Source organism: Aegilops tauschii, chromosome 3, assembly GCF_002575655.3.
Source record: "Aegilops tauschii subsp. strangulata cultivar AL8/78 chromosome 3, Aet v6.0, whole genome shotgun sequence".
Taxonomy (NCBI): Eukaryota; Viridiplantae; Streptophyta; class Magnoliopsida; order Poales; family Poaceae; genus Aegilops; species Aegilops tauschii.
The window spans coordinates 542297618-542312883 of record NC_053037.3 but is presented as its reverse complement, the minus strand read 5'-3'; the positions used below and the strand labels follow the sequence as shown (position 1 = coordinate 542312883).

Below are 15266 nucleotides of genomic sequence, written 5' to 3'. Positions count from 1 at the left end.
GGGTGTTGGACAGCCGGGACGTTTGAGGCCCGTTTGAGGCGCCCATCTTGGTTGAATTTTCGTGACCGGTCAGTGACCGGGTAGCTCGACCGGGCATTTGAGGCGGGTTTGGGACGCCCGACTGTAAATGCTCTAAGGCAGGCGCCAGGCTCAGGATCCTGGTCATTATGCTCAGTTACCGTCCTAATCTAAGAATTTGGCTGGCATCGATGCCATACTAGTCGTCGGGTGCTATCCCAGCTTTCCGTTTTATTTTTAGAGTTAATATCGCCATTAGTACACGAACTTGCACAACGTTAACAGATCCATACACAAACTTGAATTTTTTTCATAAAAGTGTTCACTAAACTCACGATGCAGTAAAAGTTTGGTACAAAAGACTCAAGCAACTGCCAGATCTAACACCACTTCAGTGCTAGGTTCTTAGAAACCCCTGATCATACATCATATATTTTAGGAAAGTCCTCAACGACGGGGTGGAATGAAATCTTGTGAAAACAACCCGATGTTGCCATGAAATAGAGCATAGGTCAAATAACCCTTCCCAAACCCCCCTTCACATGTTCGTCTGTTCATCTTCATGGCGAGCGCAGGGCGACGGCACATTGGAGTTCTCCGGCGGAGATAGAGGCGGCAAAAAAAGAGAGAGATAAAGAAACTGAAAAGAAATGTAATGTGTTTCTGTACAGAGGTTGCTGCTCTATATGTAGAAAAGAATTCTTCAACAAGATTACACAAAGCACCATCAACATTGCAATAAAAAATTCTTCAACCAGGCAAATATACTCATTATTCGACAACATATACATCAGTTTAGTCATACACATAAGATGCGCAACAGTGATTGATTTGGAGTCAAATCACACTGCTGCCGTCGTTCCTCAAGCCGCCACCACCGCCCATGTCATCGGCGCCGCTGTCTAGAAGAACTTCATGCCATTGCTGCATAGGAGAGCTTGATGCTGCCGTCGCTGCCGCTGCCCGGGAGAGCTTCACATCGGCGCCACCGCATGGGAGAGCTGGGACGTCGCTACCACTTATGCTTGTAATATGCATTGGTATTTCTCCTAAAAGGAGAGGATGATGCAGCACAGCAGAGGTAAGTATTTCCCTCAATTATGAAACCAAGGTTATCAATCCATTAGGAGAACCAAACAACACTATATAAACAACACCTGCACAGAAACAACAAATACTTGCAACCCAACGCATAAGAGGGGTTGTCAATCCCTCAACGGTATTGAGTTAGATTAAATTGTATAGGGTTTGATATATAGAACTAACAAAAATACAAATAAAATAAATAAATAAAAATTGCAGCAAGGTATTTTGGATTTAATATATGATAGGAAATAGACCCCGAGGCCATAGTTTTCACTAGAGGATTCTCTCGAGAAAACAACATATGGTGGATACACAAATTACTGTAGGGAAATTGATAGAAAAGCAAATAATTATGACGATATCCAAGGCAATGATCATGTATATAGGCATCATGTCCAAGATTAGTAGACCAACTCCTGCCTGCATCTACTACTATTGCTCCACACATCAACCACTATCCAGCATGCATCTAGTGTATTAAGTTCACGGAAAAACATAGTAATGTAATAAGAACGATGACATGTAGACAAGATAAACTCACGTATGAATAAACCCCATCTTCTTACCCTTAATAGCAATGATACATGCGTGTTATGTCTCTTTCTGTCATTCAGATTGAGCACCGCGAGATCAAACCCATCACAAAGTACCTCTTCCCATGGCAAGATAAATCAATCAAGTTGGCCAAACCAAACCAATAAATCGGAGAAGAAATACGAGGCTATAACAATCATGCATAAAAGAGTTCAGCAAAGACTCAAATAATATTCATGGATAGAACTGATCATAAACTCACAATTCATCGGATCCCAACAAACACACCACAAAAAAGAGTTACATCAAATAGATCTCCAAATACATCGAGGAGAACATTGTATTGAAGATCAAAAAGAGAGAGAAGCCATCTAGCCACGAACTATGGACCGGTAGGTCTGTGGTAAACTACTCACGCATCATCGGAGGGTCAATCAGGATGATGAAGAACCCCTCCGTGATCGTTGCCCCCTCCGGCAGAGTGCCGGAAAAGGCCTCTAGATTGGATCTCATGGTTCTGAAACTTGCGACAACGGAAAAAGTATTTTGTCGACTCCCCTAGGGTTTTTGGGATTTTAGTGTATTTATAGAGGCGGAGGTAGGTCAGGGGGGGGGGGCACTGCCCACCAGGGCGTGCCTGAGGCCCCTGTCGCGCCCTGGTGCCTAGTGTGCCCCACGAGCGTCCCCTCGTGCCCTCCAGAAGCTTCCTGGGTGTCTTCCCGCCAGAAAAAAAATCTCCAAAAAATTTCGTGGCATTTGGACTTCGTTTGGTATTGATATTCTGTGAAGTAAAAAACAAGCAAAAAACATCAACTAGCACTGGGCACTATGTCAATAGGTTAGTCCTAATAAAAGATATAAAGTTGCTAGTAAATGTATGTAAAACATCCAAGATTGATCATATAAACATCATGGAATAATCAAAAATTATAGATACGTTGGAGACATATCAACCACCGCTACCGCTGCCTGGGAGAGCTTCACACTGGCGCTGCCGCCTGGGAGACCTGGGACGTCGTCACCGCCGCCTGGGAGACCTAGGACGCCATGTTCCACCACCCACTTCCATGATGCCGGGAGCCAGCTACTGGCTTGCTGCAAGGCCACCGGGAGCCCTCGATGGTGGGAGTGTGGCTGCAGTTAGAGATTTGAGCTTAGGGTTGAGAATTGGGGAAGCTAGGACCTTGTAATGCATTTAAATAATGATAGGGTGTTTTCTAACAAAGAAACCAACGTTGGCGCATGCCATTCGCTGACGTGGCGTCTGTTCTGGTAGTTGCTTGAGTCTCCTATACCAAACTGTTACCACATCGTGAGTTTAATAGCCAGTTTTATGGTTTTTCAAGTTTATGTGTGGATCTGTTAATGTTGTGCAAGTTCATGCACTAATGATGATATTAACTCTCATTTTTATGTGTGTACGTAGCGCTCGTGTATGGCTCTCAGTATTGAAAGAAGGGACTCTTAACCCAGGAATTGCCGATCAAGCGCGTGCTTAGGAGTCTTCCATTAGAGATGCCCTTAATTAACATGCGCGGAACGGCGGGACACATCAGCCCGCACAATCTTCACACATCGAAATTTCCGGATGAACAATGTAGGCACTTGCACGCCACGGTCATAAGAACATCGCCTTAAGCTTCCCTTAAAAGCCAGGATGAACATGCCACACACTAACCGGTAAAAAAACCCGATTCAGACGGACGTCTCAAACTGGCATCAAAATATTCACGCTGACTAGCACTCCTCATATCCAGCCTAAATATGGGGCGGATATGAAAGGCCCGGACGCGCTCGGTGTCGATGTCAAAATCAGCAGACCTCGGGTAGGGGGGCCGAGCTATGAGATCCGATCAATGGGTAACAAGAGACAGATGACACAATGCTTTTACCCTGGTTCAGGCCCTCTCTAGGGAGGTAAACCCCTACGTCCCGCTCTTGCTTATATTATGGGAGTACCAAAGCACAGAGTTGATCTAGCTCGAGATCGTGAGTTGTGGTCTAAACCCTAGGGGTATGATGACGACGATGAATGAATGATCCTCTACGGACTAAACCCTCTGGTGTATATAGGTACCAGGGGTATCTAGGGTTACGGATTGTCGGTTACCATCTAGGGATTACATGCTGAATCTAACAGATATACTTGAAGTACACGCCAAGTCTTTGGTCGAGGCAGATTAGAGGCCTCCGAAGTCCCTCCTCCTTAATGGGCCACCAGCTCGGCCCGTGGACTAGGCCAGTTGGGCTAGGAGCCCCCTAGTCCAGGACACCATCAGTAGCCCCCGAACTTTACTTCAAAGCCGAGGATGATAATCTTCATCGGATACTGTCTTCAGATGGATGATCTTCGGCTTGGCAGGAAAGTTCCATGTCCTCGGCTAAGTATCCGCATAAAGCTCGTGAGTCCCTAACCAGCTAGTGTCGCCCTTCTGACAAGGGACAAAGCCAATCCGACCATGCGTTACCCAAAACGCATTTTCGTTTATCGAACTGCGTAGATTGCTTAGCCTCGAAGACTAGCAGCATAGGTGAGTTCGGCAGTCAATTAGTGACAACTTTACGGAAGCGTCACCGCCCCTGATATCATTAGTCATTACTTATTCGAATCGCGGTTTGAGGCAAACCACTTACTGGCACGTCGTATCAAAACAGAGATCGTGCCCCGCATTTTAGGGGATACCATCAATCAATTGTTTCACCCCAAGCGGCCATAACGAAATGATTGACCGAAACATGGCGATTTTTACGGTGCCATGGGGGGGGACACTTCGCCTTTTACTGACTTATAAAGAGCAGGAGGGGACGAATCCATACACCCACACTCTCCTCCTGCTCCAGCGCCCGAACCCTCCAATCCACACCCCCAATCCCCTTTCCAAGCCTAAAGCTTTCTCCAGCTCTTCGCTTCCCATACCAATGGCCGATGCGGATCTGAAGGGGAGGTGGGTGGCCTCCAAGGTTACCGACGCCATCATTACCGAGGTCCGCGCGGCGGGATACATCCCTGCCGACACTACGTGTAGGGCCCCAGAGCCCGACCAACGTGTCCCCACTGCAAACCCTAGGGAGTGGGTCGTCTTCATCCCCACCTCGTCCGAGGTCTGGGGTTCCCCCTGCACCCCTTTGTCTGGGGGATCATGTTCTTCTACGGGCTAGATTTCCACAATCTAGCCCCGAACTCCATCATGCACCTCACCACTTTTATCATAGTGTGTGAGGCATTTCTACGCGTGGAGCCGCACTTCTGCCTATGGCTAAAGGCCTTTTGCGTCAAGCCGAAGAGCAGCGGCGCAGAGTTTGCCGAGTGCAGCGGCGCCATGATCAGCAAGCTTCGAAAGCTGGACTGGCTAGAGGGCACCTTCATCGACACCGTGAATATCTGGCAACATGAGTGGTTCTACATCACCGAACTGGTCGTCCTAGGGCATGCCGCTGTCGCCGCTTTCACGAGTACACCGCTGAGGAAGTTGATGTCCTGGCAAAGACGAGGCCTGGATTGGGGCAATCCAGATGAGGTCGTCGCTCTCCAGGAGCGGATGGGAGCCCTCAAGAAGAAGTACAAGCTGGTGGATGGATGTATGTGATGATGCATCGATACATCCTCCCACTCCATCTCCGGGCTAGCCCGATGTGGCTTTACAAGCCTGAGGACACACCAACACCACGGAACTTCTTCCGCACCACCATAGATGGGATGTGGACGGCTCTCTTCAAGCCGTCCCAAAACGAATTCCCTGAAGACGGGCCGGATAGCGGCTACAACGCCGCACATGGCCCATCCGAGGTAACCATCATCACATATGTTCTATACAAGCCCTTCTGGCTATAGCGCCACCAAAGGCCCCGGCCAAGGAAGGAGCCGGAGAAGAAGAGAGGGGGTCTTCGGATCCGAGATCCCTCAGACGCTAAGTCCGAGAACATCCGAGCTCTTTTCTCAGACGAGGAGGAAAAGAGGGAAAGAAGGAGAGGAAGGGGAGGAAGGTTCCTCTTCCCCGAAGAGGAAAAGGGCGGTGTCCGAAGACGCCGCGGGGGCAAACACCCCTCGAACCATGGGCCATGAGAATACGGAGAAGGAAATCTTCTATCCAGACAGCTGGGTCCGTTGTTTCATCGTATTGATCGATGTTGATGGGTTTAAACCCCTCTGGGAACTGGTGCTCCATAACCTCGTCTGTGAAGCATACTGGATGTGCGGGCCCTGGATAGCGAGCCGCATCTTGTCAGGCGTGGGCCATCGTCCTAGCCTGGGTCTGCTCCCGAGTTCTTTCGTGCCTGTCTAACCAAGCACCATAGCCCTTCAATCCAGCTGGTGCCCGGTCTCGTCACGTCAGCTCGGGCCACACTGGCCTGGCCTGACCCCATATATAATCGTCCTCATCCGCTCCCTGGGCTAAACCCTAGCCACTTCACTCCACTACCCTCCAATCCTCTCCACCACCCAAGCTCCCGTCCGGCGATCTCCGGCCTTCTCCATCATGGCGGGTAGTGGATCTGAGTCCTCCGTCAGCCGGTCCGTGAACTGGGACCTCATCCCAGTCGGGCCCGAGAAGGAGATGGCTGTCTACATTGCGCTCCGCCGCGTCCGTGAGGAGAATGCCCGACAGCGGTCGGACTCGATCCGTCGCGAATCCCTCGCGTCCACCCAAATATTACTTGGATCCTGGACGAGGCAGATCGCCACTTCCTAGGTGGAGAAGGTGCACCTCGTCTGGCGCCCGGACGCCGTGGCGGAGGCGTATCCCCTTCATTGGCATGCCGACGACGAGGCCATCTGCGTCCTATTCGCTGAGTGTATGGCGTGGGGTGCCCGCCATACGAGGCAGGGGGTGCAGGATGCCGCGGCAGTACTTGCGGCAGACATCGGGGAGGCGAAGTCACACTCTCTGGCGCCTCGAGTGATGTCCTGCAACCCCGGGCCCGCAGCCACGTCATGGTGCACGTGGCCTCCGACCATGACAGATTCATCGTCAACCTCACGTCGACCGACACGGTCAAGGCTCCGGACTCCGACAAGGAAGAGTAGGGCATGGGAGACGACGACTCCTTGAGTCCCGTGAGCCGGTACGTGTCACATATCCTACTTTACCTGGCTGACGACCGGAGCAACATTTTGAGGCGCAGCCAGCCACCGGACATGGACACGATGAAGCCGGACGAGCCCCGTTTAGACTGGGTTTTACGTTGCATGCAATTGTACGGACTTGAGGTTTCTGAATTAAGGTATTCAGTTGTGAAAGAGATTACTTGAGCTTTAACGGGCGGTTGTCCGCGGTCATTTGAGGGGGTTGAATGTGAATTGTGATGTACTAATTTCTTTCCTAGGCGGCCCCGACATCACGCCCCGACACGTACGAACGTAATTCCTTTTCTCGAGAGAAACGAACATGTAGACTCTCCGCGTGGCGGGCGGGCGGCGCGCGCTTCCCTCCTCTCCTTCCGCAATGGAGTTTTGGCTTCCGGCTCTCCCTGTTTCTCTCAACCGAGCCTATAACTGCGGCGGTACGGCCACGCACCCAGCGCCATCCCTTTTTCTCTCCCCTCTCCTCTCTCTTTCTCTCTCTTGACAGTTCCATCTTCCCTCTCGCCCAACGGAGCATCTCTCCCTCTCTCTCTCGCCCCCAACGGAACACACGCACACGAATCGGGCCGCCGCGGCGGGTGCAGCACCATGGCCGGCAACGAGTGGATTAATGGCTACTTGGAGGCTATTCTCGACAGCGGCGCGTCGGGTGGCGGAGGCGGAGGCGGCTCCGGCGCCGGGGCCGGCGGCGGCGGCGGCGGCGGTGGGGGTGACCCGAAGTCGTCGTCGAGCCCCCGTGGGCCGCACACGATATTCAACCCAACAACGTACTTCGTGGAGGAGGTGGTGAAGGGCGTCGACGAGAGCGACCTCCACCGGACATGGATCAAGGTCGTCGCGACCCGCAACGCTCGCGAGCGCAGCAGCCGCCTCGAGAACATGTGCTGGCGCATCTGGCACCTCGCCCGCAAGAAGAAGCAGGCAAGCCATCCTCTCTCTCTCGTGTTCCCTTCTCTTCTTGATCGTCTCGTGGTCGGCGATCGATCCCCTTGTTGATTTCTCGTTTTGGTTGGTTTCGTCGGTCGGTTGATTGCTCCTGTGGTTTCTCTGTTTCTGTTCGTGACACACGTAGCCAATTGTTAACTGCATCGTGGTGCGATCTGCATGAGTCGATCTATTATTTTTATATTTTTTTGATGATGAAAGTGATCGATGTATCCAGATGTTTCCAACGGCATGTTTGATCGTGAGGTTAGATCGGTCATTTCGTCGTTTAGAAACCAGATCAAGCCGTAGGCATGCATGATCTCTCTGCGCCTCTGAGGTTTCGAGAATTCAGTACTCTGTTCTCAGAGACAACACACACGTCTCCATTTTATTTTATATTTTGGCTGATAAGTTGGCTTGCACTTTCCGCTCTCCCATTTTCTCTCAACCGAAGGAAACTGCATCTGCCAGAGTGATGCGTTTGCATTTATTTTTTGCCGGAAAACACCAGGAATTGCTCCTAGTGCATATATTTATAAATTTTCTGAATGAGTCTGTACAGGACCGAAAAGAAAAGTAAACAAAGAAACAAAAACAGAAGGCCTTTGCAGTATTATTTCTTGCCATAACAGAGTATTTCCTTTTGGATTTGGTCACGCTTCTGAACATTTTTATCCTTTTGGTGTGGCGTGGCTTGTTTGATGACGAGCAGCTGGAGATTGAGGGCATCCAGAGGATGTCGGCTCGGCAGAATGAACAGGAGAAGGTGCGCCGCGAGGCCACGGAGGACCTGTCAGAAGATCTCGACGAGGGCGAGAAGGGGGACATCGTCGGCGAGCTGATGCCGTCAGGGACCCCCAAGAAGAAGTTCCAGAGGAATTTCTCCGACCTCAGTGTCTGGTCGGACGAGAATAAGGAGAAGAAGCTCTACATTGTGCTCATCAGGTCTCATTCGTAAACCTCACAACTCTGTTAACCAATTCCTTTAACTTCTATCCTATACTGCATGACCATTGCCATGTTGATGTCGTGAAAGTTTTACAATTTTTGTCATCTTGGTTGCAGTGTGCACGGTCTTGTCCGTGGAGAAAACATGGAACTGGGTAGTGATTCAGATACTGGAGGGCAGGTAAACCGAACCGAACTTTTAGTTACACAAAATGTTTCTTGTAATCAAGATTTGCATTGACTTATGGCGAGCTATTCTCTTGTTTTTCAGGTGAAATATGTTGTGGAACTTGCGAGAGCGCTTGCAATGATGCCCGGAGTGTACAGAGTAGACCTGTTTACTCGCCAAGTGTCGTCCCCTGACGTGGACTGGAGCTACGGGGAGCCAACGGAGATGTTAACCTCCGGTTCCCACGACGCAGAGGGGAGCGGTGAGAGCGCTGGGGCATACATTGTGCGCATCCCTTGCGGCCAGAGTAACAAGTACATCAAGAAGGAGTCCCTGTGGCCTTACCTCCAAGAGTTTGTTGACGGAGCCCTTGCGCACATTCTGAACATGTCCAAGGTTTTGGGCGAACAGGTAGGCCATGGGAAGCCAGTGCTGCCTTATGTGATCCATGGCCACTATGCCGACGCTGGCGATGTCGCTGCCCTTCTTTCTGGCGCGTTGAATGTGCCGATGGTGCTCACTGGTCACTCGCTTGGGAGGAACAAGCTGGAGCAGATTATGATGCAAGGGCGCATGTCCAAGGAGGAGATCGATGCAACCTACAAGATCATGAGGCGTATTGAGGGAGAGGAGCTGGCCTTGGACGCAGCAGAGCTTGTGATTACTAGCACCAGGCAGGAGATCGATGAGCAGTGGGGATTGTATGATGGCTTTGATGTCAAGCTCGAGAAAGTGCTGCGGGCACGGACGAGACGCGGGCTCAGCTGCCATGGCCGTTTCATGCCTAGGATGATGGTGAGTGTCCAGTACCAAGTATAACCAATTTTTTCAAGTGTAATACCAATGTACCATATCTGTCAAAATTCCGCAAGTTGGTATTTGAGGTGGCATATGTGGGAATGAGTGTAGTTTTTCCCCATGGTTTTTGTTTGTGCTAATTCGATCTGCTTCTTGACAGGTGATTCCTCCTGGGATGGATTTCAGCAATGTTGTGGTTCAAGATATCGATGGAGATGGCGATAAAGATGATATCAATTTGGATGCTGCATCACCGAGGTCACTACCCCCAATCTGGGCTGAGGTTGGTGTCTGGTTCCAAATTTCATATGCATACCCAAATCAATTTCAATCTACATCAATTAAAATGATCATAATATTGCCGCATGAAACTCGTGCCACAGGTGATGCGGTTCCTGACCAATCCTCACAAGCCAATGATCTTGGCGCTGTCAAGGCCTGATCCGAAGAAGAACATCACTACTCTTGTGAAAGCATTTGGAGAATGCCGCCCACTGAGGGAACTTGCAAACTTAGTAAGCAATATCTTGCCTCATTTTAGACGGCCTACCTGAATAAGTAAAGTCAGTTATACAACTTCAGTAACCATATTTTTGGTTTCAGTTACACAAATTTAGTAACATATTTTTAGTTCCTAATATCATCAAATGTCAAAAGATCATCCACATTTCATTGTTACCTTTATGAAAAGAGTAACATGTTTCTGAATATCTTCTCAAAGCATTCGGAAAATGCTGCCCATTGAGGGAACTTGCAAACTTAGTAACCATATATCATATTTAGATGAATATTTGAATGATCTTTTGACATTTGATGATATCAGGAACTGGATGAAAGGAGCAACCAGAAAACATGTTTCAGAATATCTTGTGGTGGTTAACAAAATTTACATCATCTGTTTTTAGGTTCTGATCATGGGGAACAGAGATGACATCGAGGAGATGCCTCCCGGCAATGCAAATGTCCTCACCACTGTCTTGAAGCTGGTTGACAAGTATGATCTGTACGGAAGTGTGGCCTTCCCCAAGCATCACAAGCAGGCCGACGTCCCCGAGATTTATCGCCTCACAGCCAAGACGAAGGTCGGTTGCATGTTATATTCAGTTGTTCCACCATGTTTTAGATTCAGCATCTCATTCTGAAGAAAAACATTGGCTATCCCCTGTAGGGTGTATTCATCAATCCTGCTCTCGTGGAGCCTTTCGGCCTTACACTAATCGAGGTCAGCTTCAGTTCCAGTTATCTGACAATGTCAATCACCTGATGCTTTCCTATTCCCATAGAAAATTAAAGATAAACATAACTTTATACTGGCAATCTTACGACCTTTAGGCTGCGGCGCACGGCCTCCCAATCGTCGCCACCAAGAACGGCGGTCCGGTCGACATTACAAATGTAAGCATGCATCGTATGTTTCCACATCCTGTGTTGCAAATTTTGCGATGCATTAGTTATGTGTGAAAGTACATTTAACTACGTGATGTGTGTGGCACTGGTATAGACACTGAACAGTGGGCTGCTAGTGGATCCGCACGACCAGAACGCCATCGCCGACGCGCTGCTGAAGCTGGTGGCCGACAAGAACCTGTGGCATGAGTGCCGGAAGAACGGGCTGCGCAACATCCACCTCTACTCATGGCCGGAGCACTGCCGGACGTACCTCGCCAGGGTGGCCGGGTGCCGGGTCAGGAACCCGCGCTGGCTCAAGGACACGCCGGCGGACGCTGGCGCTGACGATGAGGCCGAGGACTCGCTCATGGAATTCCAGGACCTATCGCTCCGCCTGTCCATCGACGGCGAGCGAGGCTCCACTAACGAGCCCGCCTCGTCGGACCCGCAGGACCAGGTGCAGAAGATCATGAACAAGCTCCACCAGTCGTCTTCTGCCGCTCCAGATGCTGCCACGGACAAGAATCCGGCCAACGTTCAAGCCGCTGGCACCGTCAACAAGTACCCGCTCCTGCGCCGCCGCCGGCGGCTGTTCATCGTGGCCGTGGACTGCTATGGTGATGACGGACGTGCCAGCAAGAAGATGCTGCAGGTGATCCAGGAGGTGTTCAGGGCGGTCCGGTCTGACACCCAATTGTCCAAGATCTCTGGGTTCGCGCTGTCGACGGCGATGCCGCTGTCCGAGACGCTCCAGCTCCTACAGACGGGGAAGGTTCCCCCAACCGACTTCGACGCGCTCATCTGCGGTAGTGGCAGCGAGGTGTACTACCCCGGCTCGGCGCAGTGCTTGGATGCCCAGGGGAAGCTCCGGCCCGACCAGGACTACCTGCAGCACATCAACCACCGGTGGTCTCACGACGGCGCTAGGCAGACCATAGGGAAGCTCATGGCCTCACAGGACGGCTCCGGCAGTGTCGTCGAGCCTGACATGGAGTCCTGCAATGCGCACTGCGTCTCCTTCTTCGTCAGGGACCCCAAGAAGGTAAAGGCTCCTGCATATCTTTATCTTGCATTACTCACTGACAAATGAACAATCCTTACCATTGGTATATGAACGTGAATTTGCTTGATTCCACAGGTGAGAACTATCGATGAGATGCGGGAGAGGCTGAGGATGCGTGGCCTCCGGTGCCACCTCATGTACTGCCGGAACTCAACGAGGATGCAGGTTGTCCCTCTCATGGCATCAAGGTCACAAGCACTCAGGTGAGTACCGAATTGTTTTATTGAGCGAAGCCTCACTCTGCTGTAGCCCTTGTGTTTTTCGTTTTCTATTGTACAGTTTTTTTCCGTTGTTTTCTCTCCTGTCCAGTGCTCTTTACTCTGTTCCATAATGCAAAAGCAGAACTCCTGTTGTTTCCGGTCAAAATACGGTAGCATTTTTTACAACAAAAGAGCAACAAGCATATCAATTAATTGTTGGATCTCTGCCGACAATCTCAGGTACCTCTTTGTGCGCTGGGGCCTGCCCGTGGGCAACATGTACCTTGTCCTCGGGGAACATGGCGACACCGACCGTGAGGAGATGCTTTCAGGACTACACAAGACGGTGATCGTCAAAGGCGTCACCGAGAAAGGCTCCGAGGACCTGCTGAGGAGCTCAGGGAGTTACCACAAGGAAGACGTCGTCCCGTCCGATAGCCCATTGGCTACCACCACGCGCGGCGATCTGAAGTCCGATGAGATCCTGCGGGCTCTCAAGGAGGTCTCCAAGGCTTCCAGCGGCTGATCGGTTGCCGGGAAGCTTGATGATGCCGAACATCTTCACTCATGCTATTTAATATCTTCTGCTTGTTCATAACCAGAGATTGGAACCATTTCTCTCTTTTCTTTGCTACATATATAATCTTGTGAGCACTAGCACGACTACATCTTGCAGTGAGAATAATTAAGACACTGCTGATGATGCCACTGTTTGGCTTGAATGTTTGTGAACTAATTCAGCATATACGTTTGCAATATATATTGTGCTTATTCAACAGCTTTGTTTTTTAAAGTATATATGCATGGCATGGCAAGAGGAGAATATGAAGCCAGTTTTGGCCCCTGTTTACGGTTGCAGTTATGCTAGTATGAAACATTCTTTCAATGGCTTGAGTGCAAAAGCTAAATACCCTAGAATGATACTGGTCCATCACGTGCTCTTATTGGTTCCAGTCAGGCAACATTACTCACATGGAAGAGAAATGAAAAGAACACCCCCGAGTTGCTACTGAACACACCAAATGCAGCAGAAGCCGTGGCTTCAGACGCGATTATACCAGGAGAACATGCAAGAACAAATGTCAGTAATGTTTGTGACATAACTAAAGATTCATGCATGAATACAACTTTTAAAACAGAAAACTGAACAGGAAACTCCACTTATTATTGATGGGAAAAGCTCATGATCGGATTAGGATATAGAGCACAAGTCTAGCTACGAAACTGCAGATGAAACCATGCCAAATGAAAGTCATGTCCTAAAACAGAGGAGCCCAATACTCGCATTCGTCGTTGTAATTCCTCAATTTGTCAGGATAAGTAGTAACGAAGATAAGAATTGTTTACTCTTAAGTTGTCTACAATTTCCTTAGATATAAGCCACCTTTCCAATTCCCGCAAAAAAAAAGCCACCTTTCCAAGACTTTGGCGCTACTCCTACAAGTTAGCTGTAGCGCCGTAGCAGTAGCGTAGGCACCCGCGCTACTACTAGTTGTTTAACCCGCGTTGCTACTAGGCTTTTCCCTAGTAGTGTAGGGGCATAAAACAATAGCGCTTGTTGGGAGGCAACCCAATGAATAAAATTTATTTTTGTCTTTTTATTTCTATTCTTAAGTGTTTACACAATTATGCTACTGTTCTTATTGTGTTTTTTATGTTTTAATTAGTGTTTGTGCTAAGTAAATCCTTTGGGATCATGTTTGGTGATAGTTGATTTGATCTTGTTGAAAAATAGAAACTTTTGCGCCGGTAGCAGAATTTTAAAAAATCACAAAAGCGCAATAAAATCCTGATTTTTGTACACAAGATAGATATACAAATTGCCTATGTTTTTCTAATTTTTCAAAAAAATTGGAGTTACAGCAGTATGGACAAAGTCCAGATTACTACAGACTATTCTGTTTTTGATAGATTATGTTTTCGTTGCATTGTGTGCTTATTTTGATGAATCTATGGATTGTATTGAAGGGTATAAGCCATGGAAAAGTTAGAATACAGTAGGTATAATGCAATAATAAAATATGAATGGGTTCGCAACAGTACTTAGAGTAGTGATTTGCTTTATCATACTAACGGATCTCACGAAGGTTTTGTTAAGTTTTGTGTGATTGAAGTTTTCAAGTTTTGGGTGAGATCACAATGGATGAAGGAAAAAGGAGTGAAAAGAGCCTAAGCTTGGGGATGCCCATGGCACCCCAAGTTAATATTCAAGGAGAGCCAAGCAACTAAGTTTGGGAATGCCCCGGAAGGCATCCCCTCTTTCTTCTAATGACCATCGGTATTTTACTTGGAGCTATATTTTTATTCGTCACATATCATGAGTTTTGCTTCGAGCGTCTTGTATTTTATGAGTTTTTTCTTGTTTTGCTTTTTAGTTTGTCACAAGTATCCTTGCTGAACACACCTATTTTAGAGAGCCAAAATTATGCTATGATTTGTTAAAATTGCTCTATGTGCTTCACTTAAATTTTTTGAGCCATGTAATTGCTCTAGTGCTTCACTTATATCTTTTTGAGCACGGTGTGCTTTAATATTTTTGAAGAAATACTCTCATGCTTCACTTAGATTTATTTGAGAGTTAGTAAAATTTTGAAGAAATTCTCTCATGCTTCACTTATATTATTTTGAGAGATGAAAATCTTTATGCTCATGTTCTTCACTTAAATTTGTTTGAGCTTGTCAAAAGCAATTGCAACATATGAAATTAGTCCCAAAGTGATAAATATTCAAGAGGGATATAATAAAAACTTTCATGAAGATCATTGGACAAATAAACTTGATTCTTTGTAATAGTTTTGTGATATGAATATAGTAATATGTGAGTCATGTTGGTGAGTAATTATGTTTTAGTAAGAGTGGTGTTAAGGTTTGTGATTCCCTATGAAAGCACGAAAGTCAATAGTTATGCAATGAAATTACATTCTACTTGTGGTGCATTATTTGGTGTTAGTTATGCTTAATGCTCGTTTATGAGAATTTTCATTTCTTGGTTGGTTGCTTCTCAATCTTTTTGCTAGCCTCCACTTGTACTAAGTAGAAATACTACTTGTG

General features: G+C 48.2%; 1 protein-coding gene across 1 annotated transcript; it reads left to right on the top strand.

Moving 5' to 3' along the window:
• The first annotated feature begins 7118 nt into the window (after positions 1–7118).
• LOC109780714 (probable sucrose-phosphate synthase 1) lies at positions 7119–12991 on the top strand. Its single transcript, XM_020339296.4, has 12 exons — positions 7119–7642; positions 8361–8593; positions 8714–8777; positions 8868–9560; positions 9724–9846; positions 9947–10078; positions 10469–10645; positions 10732–10785; positions 10896–10958; positions 11065–11994; positions 12091–12218; positions 12456–12991. The coding sequence occupies exons 1-12, from the start codon at positions 7310–7312 to the stop codon at positions 12739–12741; spliced, it is 3216 nt and encodes a 1071-aa protein (XP_020194885.1). The 5' UTR covers positions 7119–7309; the 3' UTR covers positions 12742–12991.
• Positions 12992–15266: the final 2275 nt, after the last annotated feature.